This window comes from Theropithecus gelada, chromosome 15, assembly GCF_003255815.1.
Source record: "Theropithecus gelada isolate Dixy chromosome 15, Tgel_1.0, whole genome shotgun sequence".
NCBI classification, from domain to species: domain Eukaryota; kingdom Metazoa; phylum Chordata; class Mammalia; order Primates; family Cercopithecidae; genus Theropithecus; species Theropithecus gelada.
The window spans coordinates 86477421-86498571 of record NC_037683.1 but is presented as its reverse complement, the minus strand read 5'-3'; the positions used below and the strand labels follow the sequence as shown (position 1 = coordinate 86498571).

At 34.6% G+C, this 21151-nt stretch overlaps 1 protein-coding gene across 1 annotated transcript in view; it reads left to right on the top strand.

Moving 5' to 3' along the window:
* The first annotated feature begins 6046 nt into the window (after positions 1-6046).
* The window catches only part of ALDH1A1 (aldehyde dehydrogenase 1 family member A1), a 131740-nt gene continuing 116635 nt past the window's right edge, over positions 6047-21151 (top strand). The window contains exon 1 of the mRNA XM_025359190.1: positions 6047-6263. Within this exon, the coding sequence (XP_025214975.1) occupies positions 6155-6263 (109 nt within the window). The 5' untranslated portion in view covers positions 6047-6154. The remainder of the gene's footprint in view (positions 6264-21151) is intronic.

Genomic DNA, 21151 nt, shown 5'->3' with positions numbered 1-21151 from the left:
TGCATGCACAAAAAAGCTAATCATAGCATTGATTATGACAGTGAAATTTTAAAACCATCTATGTTTCCTTCAATATAGCATTTTACATAAAGAATACTTTGCATCTATTAAAAATGATAGCACTATCTCAATATTTATAACCATGAAGATGTCCCTGCCACATTGCTGAGTAAAAAAGTAGACACCACACCACATGCATAGGAAGGAATTATCTATATAAAATTATACACGTGCCCAAACACATACACATATATCTGTAAAGAGATGATATCTGGAGGCATATTCTCATGTGTTCATGAAGAGATTTGGGAAGATATTTACCTTCTCTTCATACTTTGCTGTGTTGATTATTTTCTTACATGAAGCATATATTATTCTGTTAAGAAAATGTTAATCTACTTTGATTTTTAAATCATGCTTCTATAAATCAAAATTTTTATCAGTATTTCCATTTCTGTACTTAAAATGGTTCTTATGTTTCCTTATTGTAATATTGTTTGTATTGTTCTCATAGTTCAATGCTAAAACTCTTAACATTATTTGAAGATACAAAGTTAGTAGTATGCAAACCTTCCCAGGAAATGGTACTGACACACAATGGATTCTGACATGACTAGCGTCTATATTAAGGAGGAAAATGTGGTCCCTATACACTAGCTTTCGAACCAATGAGAAAATACAAATGGGACCAACAAGCTTGTCTTGTCATGCTTGTGTGATAGACATGCTGGTGTCAAAAGGAAATAGGGGATTACTAATGCCAAAGTATATAGAAGAGGAAAGATAGCATGGTACTAGCCAATTGTCTTTGGGAAGCTCCCCTGTCTTTTCTGAACCTCTTCATTTTTCTCATTTGCAGTTTGCTGTGATGACTAGAAAAGTATATGTCAAATGCTGACTTATAGGAGGATCTCAATTAATGAAGTTATGGTTGCTATTATTATTAATATTGTTGCTGCTGCTACATCAGGAAAGGTAATATTGAAAATCACATGATGAGTTTTATCAATGTACTCATTTGAAACAGATAATTCATGTAAGGAAAAAAGTATTCTTATTCTACAACACATCTTATTCTACAACACAGGAAATTCTCACTTTTCTTTTTTTTTTTTTTGAGATGGCATCTTGCTCTGTTGCCCAGGCTGGACTGCAGTGGCACAAACTCAACTCATTGCAACCTCCGCCTCCTGGGCTCAAGCAATTCTCCTGCTTCAGCCTCTAAGTAGCTGGGACTACAGGTGCATACCACCATGCCCAGTTAATTTTAGTAGAGATGGCGTTTCGCCATGTTGGCCAGGCTGGTCTTGAACTCCTGACCTCAAGTGATCCATCCGCCTTCAACTCCCAATGTGCTGAGATTACAGACGTGAGCAACTACACCCAGCCACTTTTCTTAAAAATGTAAAATATTACCAATTTTTTACCTTGTAAGTTATAAAGATTCAGGTCGAGAATAAGAACTTGTTCTTTTATGTCACTTATCTACGATGTGATACAAATTTTAATTTAACATTCCCTAGCTCATTCCTTGGAGACTCCAATTTTCCATTGCAGAAATCACACAAATAATTTTGCCTTCAGATAAACAACATTTGATTTGTGGCATATGTTCTACTGTGCTAAACTTTTTACTCGGTCTCAATTTCTACAAGCCACAAACATTTTCTTTCAAACATTTTTTATTTTTTTATAATATAATTTTTTATAAATATTTTTTATTTTGGTAAATTTCACATTAGTAATGTGAAAAATTACCATTGAGCATCGTACACATTGAAAGTGAAGACAAAAACAATAACAACAGGGAGTTCACTGAATGTTCATTTACATTTTAAATAATAAACGATATGCATGACATGTCATTTTTATTTTTATTTTTTTTTTATTTTTTTTATTTTTGAGACGGAGTCTCGCTCTGTAGCCCAGGCTGGAGTGCAGTGGCCGGATCTCAGCTCACTGCAAGCTCCGCCTCCCGGGTTCACGCCATTCTCCGGCCTCAGCCTCCCGAGTAGCTGGGACTACAGGCGCCTGCCACCTCGCCCGGCTAGTTTTTTGTATTTCTTAGTAGAGACGGGGTTTCACCGTGTTAGCCAGGATGGTCTCGATCTCCTGACCTCGTGATCCGCCCGTCTCGGCCTCCCAAAGTGCTGGGATTACAGGCTTGAGCCACCGCGCCCGGCGACATGTCATTTTTAAAAAGTGAAGGCCATACTAATAAATTCCTCTTTAATTTTTCATGTGTGTGTGTTCAGGCTTGTCAAGTAAATCATAATCACGTGTTGTTTTGTGATGCAGTTTATTAGCTTAATGTGCTCTGTATCTAATACATGGGTCCACAGCAAAGAGAATAACAATTCTATTCTATTTTACAATAGCACTGGAAAGAATTAAATGCTTAGGAATAAACATAACTAAGCAGATGAAGAACTTACACATTGAAAACTATAAAACATTGCTAAAAGAAATTAAATAAGAAAAAAATAAATGGCAAGACATCTCATGTTCATGGATCAAAATCCCAAAGGTGTTTTTGCAGAATTAGAAAAATCCATCCTGAAATTCATATGAAATCACAAAGGACCCTGAAGAGCTAAAACACTTGAAACAGAAGAATTAAGTTGGAAGTCTCACACTTCCTGTTTTCAAAAAGTACAAAAACCTACGCTAGTCAAAACAGTGTGGTACTGGCATAAAGACTGATGTAGACCAATGGAATAGAAGAGAGAGTCATGAAATAAACTCTCACATACATGGTCAAATGATTTTTGACAAGAATGCCAACAGTATTCAATGGGGAAAAGAAAGTCTTTTTAGCAAATGGTGCTGAGGAAATTGAATATTCACATACAAAAGAATAAATTTGGACCCTTATACCATGTACAGAAATTAAAACTTAAACATAACAGCTAAAACTATAAAACTTTTATAAGAAAACATAGTTAAAAATTTTCATGACAGTGGGTTTAGCAATGAATTCTTGAATGTGACACCAAAAGCACAGGGAACAAAATTAAAAAAAGATCAATTTGTCCTTTGCCAATATTTACAAACTTTGTTGTATTAAAGGACACTCTCAACAGAGTAAAAAGGCAGCTCACATAATGAGAGAAAAGATTTGCAAATCATATGTCCGATAAGAAATTCACATCCAGAATATAAAAAGAACTCCTAACAACTCAATAACAACAACAAAAACTTGGTTTAAAAACAGATTAAGATCTGAATAAGCATTTCTTCAAGGAAGGTATACAAATGGTTAACAGGCCCATGGAAAAAAATGCTCAACAACACTAATCACGGAAACGCAAATCAAAATTGCAACAATGAGATATTGCTTCACACCCATTAAGATTGCTATTAAAAATCAAAACAAAAGAAAAACAAGACAGGAAATAAATGATGCTGGCAAGGATATGGAGAAACTGGAACTTTTGTTTATTCCTGTTGGGATGTAAAATGATGCAGCTGCTGTGGAAAACAGTATGGTGGTTCCTCAAAAAATAAAACATTGAATTGCGTATAATCGACGAGACTCTCTCTCTCTGACCCAACTTTAGTTAGTCTCTCTTCAGCCCTCTTTTTAACTAGCTCTCATCTTTGGGGCCCTGTCTTAGGCCTGCACAGTCCAACTACAACAGGAGTCCTGCTAAGTCCCTTTAGAGAAAATCCCCCACCCTTGATATCTGATCACCCTTGGGATCAGATCAAGTTCCTCATCCCCCACATTTGATGTCAAATCACCACAGTCTGGCTTCAGCAAGAATTCTGTTAAGTCAGGTTAGAAAGAACCATCTTACCTTCATGTGTCATCTTAGTAATTTTCTGTCCACTGACTCAGTCACTCTGCTGATTGCCTCTAGACCCCCAGCTGTCCTTGCTGTATTGTCTCTCCCCTAAGGCGATAGTCTTGCCACCTATCACAACAGTCCAAAATTTTCTTTACGTTTTTCATCAGTTTCAGAATGATTTTTTTCTTTAACATGATCCAACAATTTTACTTCTGGGCATGTATCTTAAAGAATTGAAAACAGGATTTGAACAGATAATTTGTACACCCATGTTCAACCAATCTGAATGCCTACTGAATGATAAATGGATAAACAAAATATGGTGTCCATAAGCCATGAAACATTATTTGACCTTCAAAAGGAAGAAAATTTGGACACATGCTACAACATGAATGATGCTTCAAAACCCTATGCTAAGTGAAAAAGCCAATCACAGGACAAATATTGTATGATTCTGCTAATATAAGGTCTCTAGAGTAGTCAAATTCATGGAGACAAAAAGTAGAATGACGGTTGCCAGAACTGGGTACAGGGGCAAATGGGAAATTATTATTTAATGGGTACAGAGCTTCAGTTTGAGAAAATGAAAAAAGTTCTGGAGATGGATGGTGATGCCTATATCACTATGTGAGTGTACTTCATGCTACTTTAATGCCACTGCCCTGTACACTTGAAAATATTAAAATGGCAAATTTTATGTTAAGTATACATTACCACAATTAGAAAATGACTGAAACTCTCAACTGAAAAAAAATCTGCACACATTGGGCTTCCTTTTCAGTTTATAACATCATAATACAGTTCCATGTTACATATTATATGTTTCTCATTCAGCTCTTGCTGTGGAATAACTACAAAAACTGGACATGTGGTTAAACTTCTTTTCCAAGCATCTCCTCTTGCTGATTGCAAAAACATTTCTTTTTAGCTTAATCCTTTATTCATGTATTACTGCTAAACATTTTAGAGCTAAGTAAACCAAGACTCTTTTTTAATCCTTTATTTTAAAATGGCAGCATTAGAATATTTGAAATTTTCTTAAATGAATATAAAAGCTTCTCTTCTTTTATGAAGACAATTTTAAAGAATACTTGACCCTGGGAGCACTTACTGTTGCTATACTAAGAAGTCTGGATTTCACTTGAAAATACAGTGAATTGGTTTAGAAGGCTGGAAACAAACTCAAGAAGACGTCTAATTCGTCTGTTCTAAGAAGGACTCACTCATTTCAGGAAAAGATGGTCCATTATTATTTTATTTTTTCTAAGACTCTAATTAGAGCATATTCTACTTCTTAATAATACTATTCCAGTTTCAAAATACCCATGTTTAACCATGTGCTCTTAATAAAATGTGTGCTTTTTATTCTTCCTACTTAGGAAATAATACAGTCTGTTAACATAAAACATATTTCCATAAATTTGCTTATATCTGCTAGGGGAACTGTACTTTTTTTAAAGAAGAAGTCAGGTTCACTGAATTTGTGATTTCCACTAATATATTAATGTTTTGAAGTAAGCAGGGGTAAATTTTTTCTCAGTTAAAGAGAATCACCATCAGTATATGACGATGTAAAGGAGGGGGGGAAGCTTAAATCCTGAAAATCCTCAAAAAGCCTGCTGTCCACCTAGTTAGCTATTTGGTGAAACCAAGAGTGCACATGAAGACTCTCCAAAAACAGTTACTCTTGTGGTTTAAAAATTTAAAAGTGTTGATTAAGAAGTCTTTTTTTTTATTTTGAAGAAACTGTTCCATTAAAAATGAAGGCCCTCTTTGAGTTACATTTGGAGGAGAAACCATGAGCCCACGGTAAAAGGCTGCAAAGGGTGAAACTGCCACTGGAGGTTTAACTGTTGAAATTTTTATTGGAATTTTAAATTTTGTACGTTAGTACTCTGCTTACGAAGAAGAATACGTTTGCAATGGCCTTCCTCTTGCCCTGTTTCCCCACCCCTACCACCAATAAGCCCTTTAGTGCACCTTTTCGAAAAGCTTTACAATTCTCAGCATTACACACATTATCTCATTTAATCCTTAGTAAGAGCTTTTTAAGTTCAGAATAACTATGCCTTTTTTTTTTTTTTTTTTTTGAGTCAGAGCCTCCCTCTGTCTCCCAGGCTGGAGTGCAGTGGCACCATCTCAGCTCACTGCAACCTCTGCCTCCCAGGTTCAAGTAATTTTTCTGCCTTCTGAGTAGCTGGGATTACAGGGGCCCACCACCATGCCTGGCTAATTTTTTTTTTTTTTTTTTTTAGTAGAGACAAGGTTTCCCCATGTCGGCCAGGCTGGTTTTGAACTCCTGACCTCAAGTGATCCTCCTGCCTCAGCCTCCCAAAGTGCTAGGATTATAGGTGTGAACCACCATGCCGGCCTGCCCCAATGTTTTTCACCACTGTCACCATCTTCCCATGCACATAATCTTGCAGCCTCAGCAATTTGACATTCTTCTTTCTTCCTCATCAGCCATATTCAGTGAGTTATCAAGTCTAGGTTATTCAGTCTTCAAAATATTGAATGTCTCTTTTTTATCCTCATTTCCTTCCTCTCTCCAAGAGCAAATTTTATCATTTTGATAAACAGGCAATTGTTCTTCCTGCCTCAAGCCTCTTGTTTTTCAATATATATTTATTTCTAATATTAACAAATATTTATCAAATGTCCATTTATTAATCAAATATCCTATCTTAGAAGTTAGGGTTACACCAGTAAACACAAGCAACAGAGCCCCTACCCTCATGAAACTTACAGCCAGTTATGGATACAAGCAAACAGAAAAATGCATGTATAATAATATAATGTCAGGTAGTAATAAATTATATGAAAAAAGCAGAGTAAAGGAATAGGGAATGATGGACTAGAGAGGTATGACTTTATTTTTTGATCATACCTCTTTTAAACATTTAAATTCACATGCACTTAAGAGAAATTTATTGCATATGTTTTCCCAGATTAAACTTCCTGAAACATTTGACCATATGCCACTTCTCTATTCATCTATACAATCATTCATCTATAAAATAAATGGGATAAAATCTAAAGCACTTAGTGCAAGGTTGCTTAATCTGACCCTAGGTACTCTTTCTTGCTTTTAGTCTATACAGACAAAACTGTAGCAATATTGACTATTTTCCAGCTTATTATGCTTTTCTACTTAATATATTAAAAGCCTCTCTCTGTAACCACAATAATCCCTCTATTCTAAGCCATTCAGTATGGTACAGAATCTACTCCCTTATAATTAACTGTCTCCTTGTGGCTGTTTTATATTTTATCTTTCCAGTTGAGTGGCACACTTTTGAAAAATGACTGTTTAATATTACCTTGTACTGACTCTTCCAAAACTTACAAAATTGTTGACATTAACTTAACACATATTTGTTAAGTAGGTGTTGACTAACCAGTTACAATGTGTTGACCACAGTCAGCCTTTGTGGTCTCTCTAGCCACAACGTAACATCCTCTGTCCTTTTCTTCTGGTGACATTAAGCCTATATCTGGGATAGAATCATTACTTGAGTTGCATACATATGCCATTTATTTCCCCCTTCAAAGCAGCGTGTCACTATAATTCAAACGTATCTTGTATCATTTTGTGTTAGAATGAAATACGTTTTTTAACAGGATGCCAGCTTTTCACACTTGCCACAAGGGGGAGTAGTAGTTCTTTTCCAGGAAGCAGAATGACGCCATAGTTTCATTCCCCAGCAATTGCTACCCAAACATTTTATTCTCCCACATATTATTTCCATATGTTTTTTATTTGTGTTTTTTTCCGCCTGCATATATTTGCCACAACTAAAGGGACATTCTCTCTTCACTTCAAACATAAATTTTTATTTTAGTTCACTTGATTTTATCCCTCAAACTACTTATACTTTAATTTCTACTCAGGTTCTTAATTTCTTTATTTTAAATTGAACTCAATATCTAAAATGGTGCCAGTACTTTTTGGGAAATATTTGTTGTTGGAGGTAATCATTGAAGAAGATACCAGAAAAAATAATTTCCCAATAAATATCTGACATGCACAACAGTTAACATATATTGTTGTTACTCAGTTTGTCCATAGTTTGAGTGAAGGCAGGTATTTAAGACTTTCCAAATAGGAAATGTTCTTAATGAAAACTAGGAATTCCAATACTGTACATATACACCATTCTAGGGCTAGCAGGACTATTGAAAAAAATCTGGACCAACATCTTCTAGTTTGCAAATAAGGACAGTAAATCCCAGAAGGTCAAATGACTAAGTTAGTTCAAGGGCTCATTCTGGTCCAATGGTCTTTCTATTAAGTTCCACTGTATCTCTTGTGATATTAATTATAAAAAGCAGTCTGTAGTTTCAACATACAGCTAAAATAGTTATTTCCAAAGGTCTGGCAATATTATGCTAAATATTATTATAAAAATGTTATTTTGGGTTCTGAATACTGCAAAACATCTTGTGTTCACACAGTACTAAATATTACCTTGCAGTTGTTGCAGTTAACCAAGCAGTTCTATATGTGCCAATTTAGAGGCTTAGGTGGAGTCAAAAAAGCAAGTTAAATAAAAATAGTACCAAGGGAAATAATGAAAATATTAGTACTATGCAGTATGATTTTCCATATGTTAGAAAAGTTACATAAATGTGTAAATGCATGAATAAAGTTCTGTAAAGGTATACTGTGGGAATTGTGAATTATGATACTCTGGAGAAAGAGAGGAGAAGGTGAAATGCCCTCTAGAAGGTGCAAAAACTGGCCGCATGGGATTCACTCCAGCCAGTGGGTCACACCAACACTCCCAGAAGCTAGCCCACTGTCTGAGCTACTATACAGCCACTGTCATGAGATGTTTTAGAATAAGGTGTCGGTGGAGATGGAGAGAAGCGGCTGGTACTAAGTTCTGAATACCACACAGTATTCTGATGCTATGTCTACCTTCATAATGTTTGAGTTTTAACAACAAATATGCATACCTTTTGAGTTTATGAACAACTAGAAGGCAAAAATTAAAATTATAAAAGAAAATTCCCCATTAGCATTACTAACAAAAGATATTACTTATATAAAAGGCTGTTTAACTTTGTAACAAGATATCTATTATTTTCCCACCGAAAATATAGTCAATCAGTGATTAACCAGCATAGTAGTAAGAGCTCAAAATTTAGCTCTATAGTAGCTCTGTATGGAATAATAGCTAAGTAAGAGTGGAACTGTTTTGCAGCTGTACTTAAAAAAAGTCTTGTAAGATATTTCCTAGTAGACCAATTACATTAAATCTGCTATTCACCACAGTGAATATCTTCAAGAGATAAAACATTTAGGCTTTGTTATTGTTGGTTAAGTTCAGGCTGTGGAGGTTTTCTCTTTCCATGAACACTTGGCTCATGACAATGGCCAAGCCCTGGAAAGCTACTTCTAGGCAGCCATCTGTAGGCTTTTTATAATATCTTTTTATGTACACTAATATACCATCATCTTTGCTTATTAAAAATGTAATTATGTTAATTATTTTCTTTTATATAAACTTAGCTCCATAGTTTCTCCTTTCTAAAATTAGAATATAACAAAATAATTTTGAACTCAAATTCTTGTTCTTTGTTCTTTACATGATTTTGGTTTATTTTATTAAAGGGAAACCTTTAGCCACTCAACTTCACCCTATCACAATGCCTCACATTGTCATAAAAGAAATGGTATTTCAGCCTCCATTCCCTAACACAGAACAGTATGAGAACAAACGCTTCTGGTTCCTCCCTCTACCTTGCCATTTCTCCCTTGGATAGAGAAATAGTTTGCCTGTTTGGTAAATTCAGTGAGAATCTGGCATTCACTGGTGATAGCTTCCTCTATTGGGGGAGATAATTGGTGTTGAAGTTCTTGCTCATGAATAGCCCTGCATCTTGTCTGTTTCTTTTTCTCTTGGAGTAGTCCATCATCAGTGGAATATGTTTTCCTCCTCCAGCTCTTCTGTGTCCATTTGATACCTGCCTATAGAGGATTCCTGCCATTCTCTAGTTTCTCCCTTACGTTGGGGGAGATAGAATCCCAATGAGAAGAGATCTTCATATCTAATATTTTCAGAATAATTCTGATCCTGGACTTTCATATTTATTTATCTCTTAGGCTTGGTTCGAAATTTTTCAATAACCCATAGGAGAAGATGTATATGAAATTAGAATTCTTCTTTAAATACCAGAATTGTATATCCAAGTGTCTAATATATATCTTCTTTTGGATATTTAAAAGTAACTTCAAAATTGGTTCATCCAAACTTAACTGATAATCTCCTCCCCAGAGTGAAAATCAATAAGCAATACACTTGTCCTCCTTTAGGCATTCTCTAACTCAGTGGATGATATTGCTTTCTCTCTGGTTGCATGAGCCAGAAATCACAAGTCTTCTCTGACCTCTTTTCTCCTTCATTTCATATATCCAATTCATCACGAAATCTTTTATTTTTCCTCTTAAACAAACCTCAAGCCAGTCACTTTTCTCCATCACTACCACAACACCTTATTCTAAAACACCTTCAGGACAGTGGCCATAGTAGCTCAGATGGTGGTCTGGCTCTTAGGAGTGTGGTTGTGACTCACTGGCTGGGGTGAATCCCATGGGGCCAAGAAGGGAAAGAGTCATTGGCCCAGCCATGATATACAACATGAAACTGGACAATTAAGGACTCATAAATTGAACAAAGACTACAAATTGGAGGTTAAAAGAATTACCAAAGAATATGAATGATTTGTATGCCAAAATATTAGATAATCTAGATTAAATAAATAAATTCCTAGAAACATACACTCTATTAAGCCCGAATCATGAAGAAAAAGAAAATTTGAACAGAAGTATGACTAGTAAGGAGATTGAATCAATAATCAGTATTCTCCCAACAAAGAAAAACCCAGCACTAGATGTCTTCACTGGTGCGTTCTACCATACATTTAAAGAAGAATTAACACCAGTTCTTTTTAAACGCTTCAGAAACTGAAGAGGAGGGAACACTTCCAAACTCATTATATGAGGCTAACATTATCCTAATAACAAAACCAGACAAAGACACTATAAGAAAACTACAGATCAATATCCCTGATGAACACTGGTGCAGAAATTCTCGACAAAATATTAGCAAACTGAATTCAATGGTGTAGGTAAAGGATTGTACACTGCAATAATTTGGTTTGTTTGTCCCCTCCAAATCTCAGGTTGAAATTTAATCCCCAATGTTGGAGGTGAATCCTAGTTAGGAGGTCTTTGGGTCATGGAAGTGGATTATTCATGAATGGCTTAATGCCATCTTTGTGGTAATGAGTGAATTCTTGCTCTGCTAGTTCCCACAAGAGCTGGTTGCTAAAAAGAGCCTGATACCTCTTTCTCCTCTCTCTCTTGCCTTTCTGACCACGTGAGCTCTGCACATGCTGGCTTCCCTTCACCTTTTTCTGTGAGTGAAAGCAGCCTTAACCCCTCATCAGAAACAGATGCTGGCATTATGCTTCTTACACAGCTTGCCAAACCCTGAGCCAAATTTTCTTTATAAATTAACCTAGCCTCAAATATTCCTTTATAGCAACACAAATGGACTAAGAGATATATGATGATCAATTAGAATTTATCCCTGGAATGGAACAATATTTCAGTATACAAAAATCAAACAATGTAATCCACCACATGAATGTAATGACAGACAAAAATTTACTGATCATCTCAATTGTTATAGAAAATGCACTTGACAAGATTCAACATGATTTTATTAAAAATAAAAAACTATGCAGTAAACTAGGAATAAAAGCAAACTACCTCAACATAATAAAATTCATATATAAAAAGCCTATAGCCAATGTTATACTTACTGGTAGAAGACTGAAGATTTTTCCTCCAAGATCAGAAAGGAGACAAGAATGCCCACTTTTGCCACTTCTGTTTAACATAGTGCTGGAAGGTCTAGCCAGAGCAATTAGGCAAGAAAAAGAAATCAAAGGCAACCAATTGGAAAGGCAAAAGTAAAATTATCTCTGTTCACTGATATGATTTTGCATGTAGAAAACCCTAAAGATTCCACCAAAAAGAAACTGTTAGAACTAATAAATGAAATCAGCTCAGTGGCAGGATACAAAATCAGCATGCAAAAATTAGTTGTGTTTCTATGCATTAACAAAGAACAACCTGAAAAGGAAATTTTAAAAATTGTTTACAATAGCATCAGAAAAAAAAAAAAAAAAAAAAGAACGAAAAGAAACACTTAGGACAAAACCTAACAGTGAGGTGAAAGACTTGACTTGCATGCCAAAAGCCACAAAATGTTGCTGAAAGAAATTAAAGAGGACACAAATAAATGGAAAGACAGCTCATGTTGAGGGATTGGAATATTTGATATTGTTGAGAAGTCAATACTACCAAAAGTAATCCACAAGTTTAGTGTAATCTCTGTCAAAATCCCAATGGTATTATTTGCATAAATAGAAAAATCCATCCTGAAATTCATCTGAGATTGAAGGAACCTAAATAGACAAAGCAGTATTGAAAAGAAAAAAGCTGGAGATCTCACACTTCCTGCTTTCACAACTTACTACAAAGCTATAGTAATCAAAACAGTATGGTTCTATTTAGCATAAGACAGATATGTAAGCCAATGGAATCAAATAGAGAATCCAGAAATAAACAGTTGAATATGTAGTCAAATGATTTTAGACCAGCATGCCAGGATGATTGAATGAGGAAAAGAGTCTTCTCAGCATATGGTGTTGAAAAAATTGAATATTCACATGCAAAAGAATGAACTTGGATCCTTACATTATATCATATATCAAAATTCAAAATGGATCAAAGGGCCTAAATGGAAGAGATAAAAACATAAAATTCTTAGAAGGAAGTATAGCGGAAAACTTTATGAGATTGGATTTGGCAATTATTTCTTGTGTATGACATGAAAATTTCAGGATACAAAATAAAAAATTGATAAATTGTACTATATTATTCTTAATAACTTCTGTGCATCGAAGGACACTGTCAACAGAGTGAAAATGTAACCTACAGAATGAGAGAAAATATTTGCAAATCATATATCTGACAAGGGGTAAATATCAAAAATACACTAAGTGCTCCTACACCTCAACATAAAAAAAAAACAACACAATTAAAAAATGAGCAGAGGAACTGAAGACATTTCTTCAAAGAAGATACACAAGTAGCCAATAAGCATATGAAAATGCTCAGCATCACTAATCATTAGTGAAATGCAGATTAAACCACAATGAGATACCACCTAATACATCTTCGTCTCTCACCTGAACTACTGCCTCATTGCTTTATAATCAATCTAGTAATTGTTCAGTGAGTTCACCACATTATAACAAGAGGCATCTTTCCCACACAGATGATGGCATTCTATTACTTTCTCACAAAGGCAAAACTCCTAGCACAGCCTATAACAGGGGTCAACAAACTTTCTCTAAAAATGATAAATATATTAGGTTGTGGTGAGCCTTATGCTCTCTGTTGCAACTGTTTAACACAGCTATCATGATAAAAAAACATCCAGAGGCAATAGGCAAACAAATAGTTTTTATTAAGCAATGAACATGGCTCTTAGCAGAGAGGGGAGTTGGAGAGGGGATAGGATGGGCAGGTCATCTTCCCCTGAAGTCAGGTAATCTCTTCCATAGTTCGGCTGTTTCTTCCCCGAAGTTTGGCCATCTATTCCCCAAATTCCAGTTTTCTCCATGAAGTCCAACAATCTCCCCTTTTGTTGACTGAGTCTGGAGTCTTTATAGGCACAGGATGGGGATGGGGTGGGCCGTAGATAGTTTTGGAAAAGGCAACATTCTATTGGTAAAAGGGCATTATTCAGAAAAAATCAGTCAGGAGAGGGTGAGCAAATAGGAATAGAAGTTCTCACTTTTAGCCACTTTTTTTTTTTTTGGCTTAAAGCTTTGGTTTCACTGGTCACACACCTCTGTCTGACTAGAATTTCTCTTCCTCCTACCTCTATTAACATATTGCAAACAAGAAGCTACAGCTAAAGGCTAGATGGATTACAAGTTAATCATTTGGGTGCCATAAAATAATATGAGCAGTATTATGCTGACTTTTGGTATAAAGAATATAACACAAATATGTGTGTGTATATATATATAACTGAGGGTGTCTATATGGATGTTTAAGTTTGTCAAATGCCTTTAGAGGTGATTATATAAGTTATCTTCTAATATTTATTAATATTATCCTAATAATGAAGTACTTTTGCATTCCAAGAGTAAACCAAATCTGATTGGGATATATTAATGATGTAAGATTCTACTTGCTGATATTTTATTTAAGATGTTGACATCAATATTAATGTGTTATCCTATAATTTATTTTTTTCAATTATTAATTTTAAAAATTATTACTCTTGTTTCGTAAAACAAATTTGGACATTTGTATTTCTTTCCTATGCTCTGAAACTATTTAAGTACCACTAGTATTTTCTTTTCATTAAGGTTGGTGAAATTTTTCTGTAAGCATTGTTTTTGCTGTATCTTATAAATTCTGGCATATAATGTCTTAATTATTATTTTTTCTATTGTTTCTATGCTGAAATTTTGTTTGTACTTCACTTTTGACTCAATGATCATTTAATAGAAATGCTTACTTCCAAGTGGAAATTAATTGATCCTTTCTAATTAGTTGAACTGTGTTCAGGGAATGTTATTTGCATTGTCTATTCTTTGGAATGTAATGAGGTCTTTTATGTGATCTAATAGAAGACCAATTTGGGTGAATGTTTTCGTAAATACTTAAAAATCAGATATATTTGTTATTATTGAGGTAACTATTTTATCTTTATTATAACTTGTAGACTTCTTAAGCATCCTAGCATTTTCTTCTTAATCTTGTTAAATTATTTTTAGGTGGAATTATACCTTGCAGTGTTATCAATCTAGTAGTGTTATCAACAATGTGACATTTTGCTATGTTTTCCTGAAATATATTGTCCATCCTTTCATTTTAAACTTTCTGAATTACTTTTTTAAAACCATGTTTCACATTACAATGTGGAGTTTTGTTTCTGTTTTGTGAACCAATCTAAATATCTGCCTTTAGTAAGTTAAAAACAAGTCCATTTATATATTGTTATAACTTACATATTTTAACTGGGTTCCACCATTTTATATTATATTGACTATAAACATATATATGATACATTTCTTTTGCTCCTTTTTGGCAGTTCTGGTATTTTGGAAGATTTTCATTTTCTTTCTTTTCTTTATGTTTTGAAGTTTTTAATTTTTTTCTTTAGGTCACATTTCCAAAATTGACTTGTCTAACCTAGCTGGGACATTATATGCCATGACTCTCAATCATTTATTCCTTTTACGTTTTCTCATATTATAATAAGTGTCTGAAGTTACCTCATTGGTTATTCATTTAATAATTTATTGGTCCTGGCTGGGCGAGATGGCTCACGCCTATAATCCCAGCACTTTGGGAGGTCGAGGCAGGCAGATCATGAGGTTAGGAGTTCAAGACCAACCTGGCCAACACAATGAAACCCCATTTCTACTGAAAACACAACAACTTAGCCGGGCATAGTGGTGGGCACGTAATTACAGCTACTCGGGAGACTGAAGCAGGAGAATTGCTTGAATCTGGGAGGCAGAGGTTGCAGTAAGCAGAGATCGTGCCACTGCACTCTAGCCTGAGCAATAGAATGAGATTCCGTCTCCAAAAAAAAAAAAAAGAAAGAAAAATTTTTGGTTCCTTTCTACTATAAATTTCTTTTTATCAGAACTTCTCTCTCTCTCTTTCTCACTCACTCTTGCTCTGACTCTTTCTTCATGGTATAATTAGAGCTTGCAACAGTACACATTGTGTAACAGAAGATAGTTAATAAATATTATGACTGTTAATTGAAACTACTTTTTAAATGTCTTTCAGCATACTTTTCCTAGTAGTGCCTCACTCATTTTAGGCACTCAGTAAGGATTTGTTACCACTAAACTGAAACTGTGAAGACTATAGCCTTATGTAAAATGTAAAATATGATTATGATAATGATAGCTAATACTCATGGAGAATTTACTGTCTGCAAGGCACTGCTCTAAGCCCTGCACTTATTAACTCATTAATCCTCACAATAACTGAGTCACAGAGTGGTTAAGTAACTTTTCCAAAGTCACCGAGCTGGTAGATTTGTTGGCATTAGAAGGGGTAAAGGCTATAACCATACTGAAGATGAGAAATGTCAGAAATAACGTCATCTTAAAAGTAGAAGATTAATACTATACTAATACATTTTTGTTACTATTGTATCTTATGTATAATTCTTATCTCCTGTATTATATTTTAAGCTTTCTTGGAAGCAGGCATTTTTAAAGTCCTCTTAGAGCATAGAAGGGTGCTAAGTTAATAATAACCAGAAAAGTAGCTTATATTTTCATGGCACTTACTATATGCCAGACTTAGTGCTTTAAATATATTAGCTCATTTAATTCTTACAAGAGCAGGTACTATTATTTTTCCCATTTTACACATGATAAGTTAAAGCACAAAGAGACTGAATAACTTTCCTGAGGTTACACAGCTTGTAAATGACAAAAGCAAAATTTGAAGCCAGCCAATCTAGTCCAATGTCAGTGTTTTAAATCATTATGCTGTGCTACTCACTGAGTGCTTGTGACTGATTAAAGACTCCAATGGTATACATTTCATTATAGGTATATATGATTCTAGGCGTGATTTCTCCACAGGCTTATCTATCTAAGTCCCAGATTTACACTTTTAGATAAGCCACAGAAAAACAACTTTGAGGTGTTAGTGAATCATACTAGGTGCATTAGGAGGTACATTCACAAACATTTACAAGTCTCAGAGACTATGATTTATCTTTAGATAACATTGATCATTTAAGTAAGGTCAAATTTTAGATTGTTTTTGAAAATGACAGCAACGCTTTGCACTTATTCAATATTGTTCTTTAACCATTCTTCCCCAGATACAACGTAGGCAGGAGATTACTAAAAACGACCACAAATTTGGAAACGTTAATATTTTGAAAGCATACTTGCCAAAATAAACATCCCAAATTAGATATAGCTATTTTACTAAACAACATTATGATTCCTCTTCAGAAGTATTATTGTTTAAACCACTACAAATTTCTTTTATTTCCTATAGAATATTAATTGCATATTTCAGAAGAAGAAAATAAGAGATGATTAAGTGAAAATCTCAAGGCAAAACTTGTAATTTTGCCCATATTCATGACCACAGCTATATTAAGAAACAACAACATAAAATGTTTTCCAAAGAAACAGAAGCAAGTGTTTAAAACAATAACCACAATTACACACTACTGTTGAATCAAGCACATTTATAATGGAGCAAAAATACATTACAGCCACCAAAATACATATTTCGTTGTTTCTGACTTACTGGATCACCACAAATAGACCTATTAATATGGCATTGGATTCACATAAGAAACTAGTACTACTCTTTAAAATTAAATGAAAAGATTATTTTCTTATCTATATATATATATTGCATATGTAGTATGACACACAGTATTTACATATACATAGAATACATGTAGTATTTCAGATCAATAGCATTTTACATATTTTATATATAGTTTTGCATAGAAATATATAAAAATCATAGAGTATAACATAGAAGAATATAAAAAATTGTTACTAGAGAAAAAGAAAGATATTTTGTAATGATCAAAAGGGTCAAAGATAGTTAAAAACTAGAAGGAAATTAACCTTTTATATCTTTGAATGTTGCAAATGCAGAATAACTTTTTTCTCTTAAGTGTTTCTAATGTTTCCTTAATTTCTAGTATCAGCTGGTATAACGTTTAAATCATTACACAGTGTTACAAAATTCTGCTACAAAAAATCAGATAAATAATTATTTATTTGAGAAGATTAGCAATTCGAAATAGCAAACATCTCCTAAATAACCTGAAAACAATAACCCATATAATTCCAAGTTTAGTATTTGTTTTGGCATGAAATAAGTTTCAGCACCCCAGTAACATAAATAATAAATTCATAGTAGATGTACTGAAACACTTTTATAAAATTCAAAAAATTACATCAAACAATGTTCTACAATGGCACACTAAAGGAATACAGGAGTATCATATCATTTCTATAAGTTGACATAATAACTAACAATAACAGGTTAACAATATTGCCCTATCATATATAAGCAATGTACACACAAATTTATAATAGCTAGTCCAAACACCATAACTTAACCTTATAGAAAATAACTATATATGTCTGAATGGGAGACGAAGAATAAAAAGTAAAGGGTCCTACCTTCTCAAAGACTAAAACCCAAAAGTATTTTCCATGTTTAATTACATTCTTTTGGTAGATAACAGACCTTCCCTACTGGGTTAAATCCAATCACAACTTTCTAGGCCAACAATTAACAGATGCTGACATCTTCATTCAAGAACAGCCATGAAAGGTGCATGCATTCCAAAAAAAATTGTAAAGATATAAATCAATTTGCAGAAGTTAATATCATTATCCATTCTACGCTTCTTATTCTCGTCAGAGAGGAGAAGGGCTTTCTTCTGGGCTGTCTCCGTCAATTCTCTTTCTTAACTCCTTAGGAAATCAAGGCTTAAAGTTCTTTGGCATTTAAATAAACATATGTCTTCATAGGCGGGGAGGAGGCCCAACTAGCAATTTCAAATCATTTTCTTACCATTCTCAGAAGTTCCACTTTGGTCAGACTCATTAAAGAGAATGACAAATTTCTATCATTTTAGGACAGTTCTTTTGGGGCAGGGAAAACAAGATAAAAGAAAAAAATAACTGCAAGTGGAACTGATATTTGAACAAGGAAGGAAAGAAATATTGGAATTTAAATGGAACATTTCCAGGAACAAGAGCACAAGCACACTTTCTCATCCTCTTCTTGCTCTTCAGTCTGATGTGGTGATCCAGACGGGACACCCACTTCCCAGTTAGTCAATTCTAGCCACGGGTTTCCATCCTCTGAATAAGGGCATGGGTTTCTAGTCTCTGCATATGGAGGTGATCCTCTCATTTCAATGTGTGGACCTTCATAGGATGGACTAGGATACATTTTGTCTCCTTCATTATGTCTGATTTGGGGACCACTGAGTTGAGGTGTGAGAGTTTGCATTGCAAAAGAAAGGCAAAATATCCTGAAGATAATTTCATCCTCTTGAGATACTTTTTGGGCTCCCTACAAATTCTTCCTGAAATAGCTGATGCTGACTCACTTGCTCTGGGAACACATTTATTGTGGCCAAATTTTTCACGGCACTTGATTGTGAGATCTTAGATTAGTAATGTTGCTTGGCAACACAACAGCATCCCTAGACTTTTTCAATTTGACTTACCTAAATTCAAGTTTCAAACTTTCAGAAAGAGCACAGATGGTTTTAAGATTTAGCATTTTATATTTATAAGAAAGAAAAAATATATATATATATATATATTTGATTCAAATTTATGCTCCTAGCACAAGAAACTCCAAGTTTATCTGCTAAGCAATTCCATTTATATCTATGTTGAATGTCCTTGCCATTTCCTGCAGTCTACATCCCAGCTGTTCTCGTCACTACCCACAGTCAAAAACTCTCTCCTCATATGCATTTTTCATTATAATTTCTGCTCCAGAAAGGAATGTGCAATAATCCTATAATGTCTTCATATTCACACCATAACATGATAAAAGAAGGAAAGAATAAAGGAAAGAAGGAAGGGAGGGAGGAGAAAGACAAGAAGGAAGGAAGGGAGGGAAAGAGACAGGAAGGGATAGAGAAGGAGGAAGTTTGCATCTAAACTTCTATTCAAGAAATTGCTTTCTTTAAATGTGGCCAACACTACCTTTAAAATAATTTATATAGAGCGTAAACATCTCGAAGATTTTGCTTTTCTTATATAGAGAGTAAATATCTCTAAGAAATTGCTTTTCTTTATGTGGCAAATACTACTTTTGGAAGAATTTATATAGAGAGTAAATATCTCTAAGATTCAAACACAGTGTAATAAGGGTAGAGTAGACATTTCTTCATAATTTAGCATATCACTAACTGCAAACAATTTTCAACAAAAGTATTTATTTATTAATGCAAGTTATTGAAAACATTTAAAACATTCCAAATGTGTCAATGTGTGTATAACAAGGGCAGTAGAAGCTAAATTTAGAAAAAGTGTGATCGTGAATAATTTTTATTTTATTCTTTTTAATTTTCCACAATAAATACACACAACTTCTGTAATATGAAAAATAAGCCAGTGTAAGATGCTTTTATAAATGTTGTGCAGTAGAGTAAGTCGATGATCAGTTTCATTCTGTGCTGATTATTAAGTTATTCCGTGTCATCTGCTATCTTACCCTTTTGGCTTAGTTTTCTGACACTGAGGTCACAACTCTGCAAATGATCTTGCTCCCTTCTAGCTGCTTTCCTGTTAAAGTCTACCAGTGAAGGAGCTAAAGGAAATTTAAAGACAGAAATAAGAGAAGGAACATGGTCTTCCTATTTGCTTGTTGTTTCTGTAGGTTTTGTCCCGGCAAATCATTTTCTTACCATTCTCAGAAGTTCCACTTCTGACTTTGGTCAGCTTCGTTCAGCACTCCCAGAGCAAGCCTTCTCATACCCCATTGGTAGTACTAGCATGAAGCAAGTATCCTTTCTTCAGAGATCTGATTCCCAGCTACCGTTTCCATTTATTGAGTCACATCTAACACTGCCAAATTTGAGTGGAGACCAGAGCAAGTGAAGGCTCTCCAGCAAGTGCAGACTGTAGTGCAAGCTACACTTCCCCTTGAAGATCAGCAACAGTTCCTAAGATCGTAAGTATCTATGGTATACAGGGGCACCACATGGAGTCTTTTGCAAGCCCTCATAGGAGGATTACAATGCAGACCTCTAGGGTTTGGGAGCAAATCTATGTCTTCAACATACTCGCTTCTTTTTTTGAGAAACAGTTACTGGAATGCTTGTGATAATTGTAGAGCCTGAAAGCCTGACCAAGGAACATCAAAATAACTGTGCAATCTGAACTGCCCCTCATAAACTGGGTGTTATATGGTCCACCAAGCCGTAAGTTTGGTAAGCAATTAATCATCAAGTGGACATGCTTGCTAGAGATGCACATGAGAAGGTGGTTCAATGCCTCAATTTGTCCTTCACGTCCTTTGAGACCTACTCCATCTTCATTGTCTTCTCTCACTCAATCCAAGGGAATTCCTTATAACTGAGAAAGAAAACCTTGAGCTTAGTGTACAAATGGTTAGATCCCAAGGAAGGAATGTACACACAGACACCAAAAACTCCATTAAACTGGAAGTTAAAACTGTAGCCTGGACACCTTGGGCTCACGCCATTGGGTCAACACTT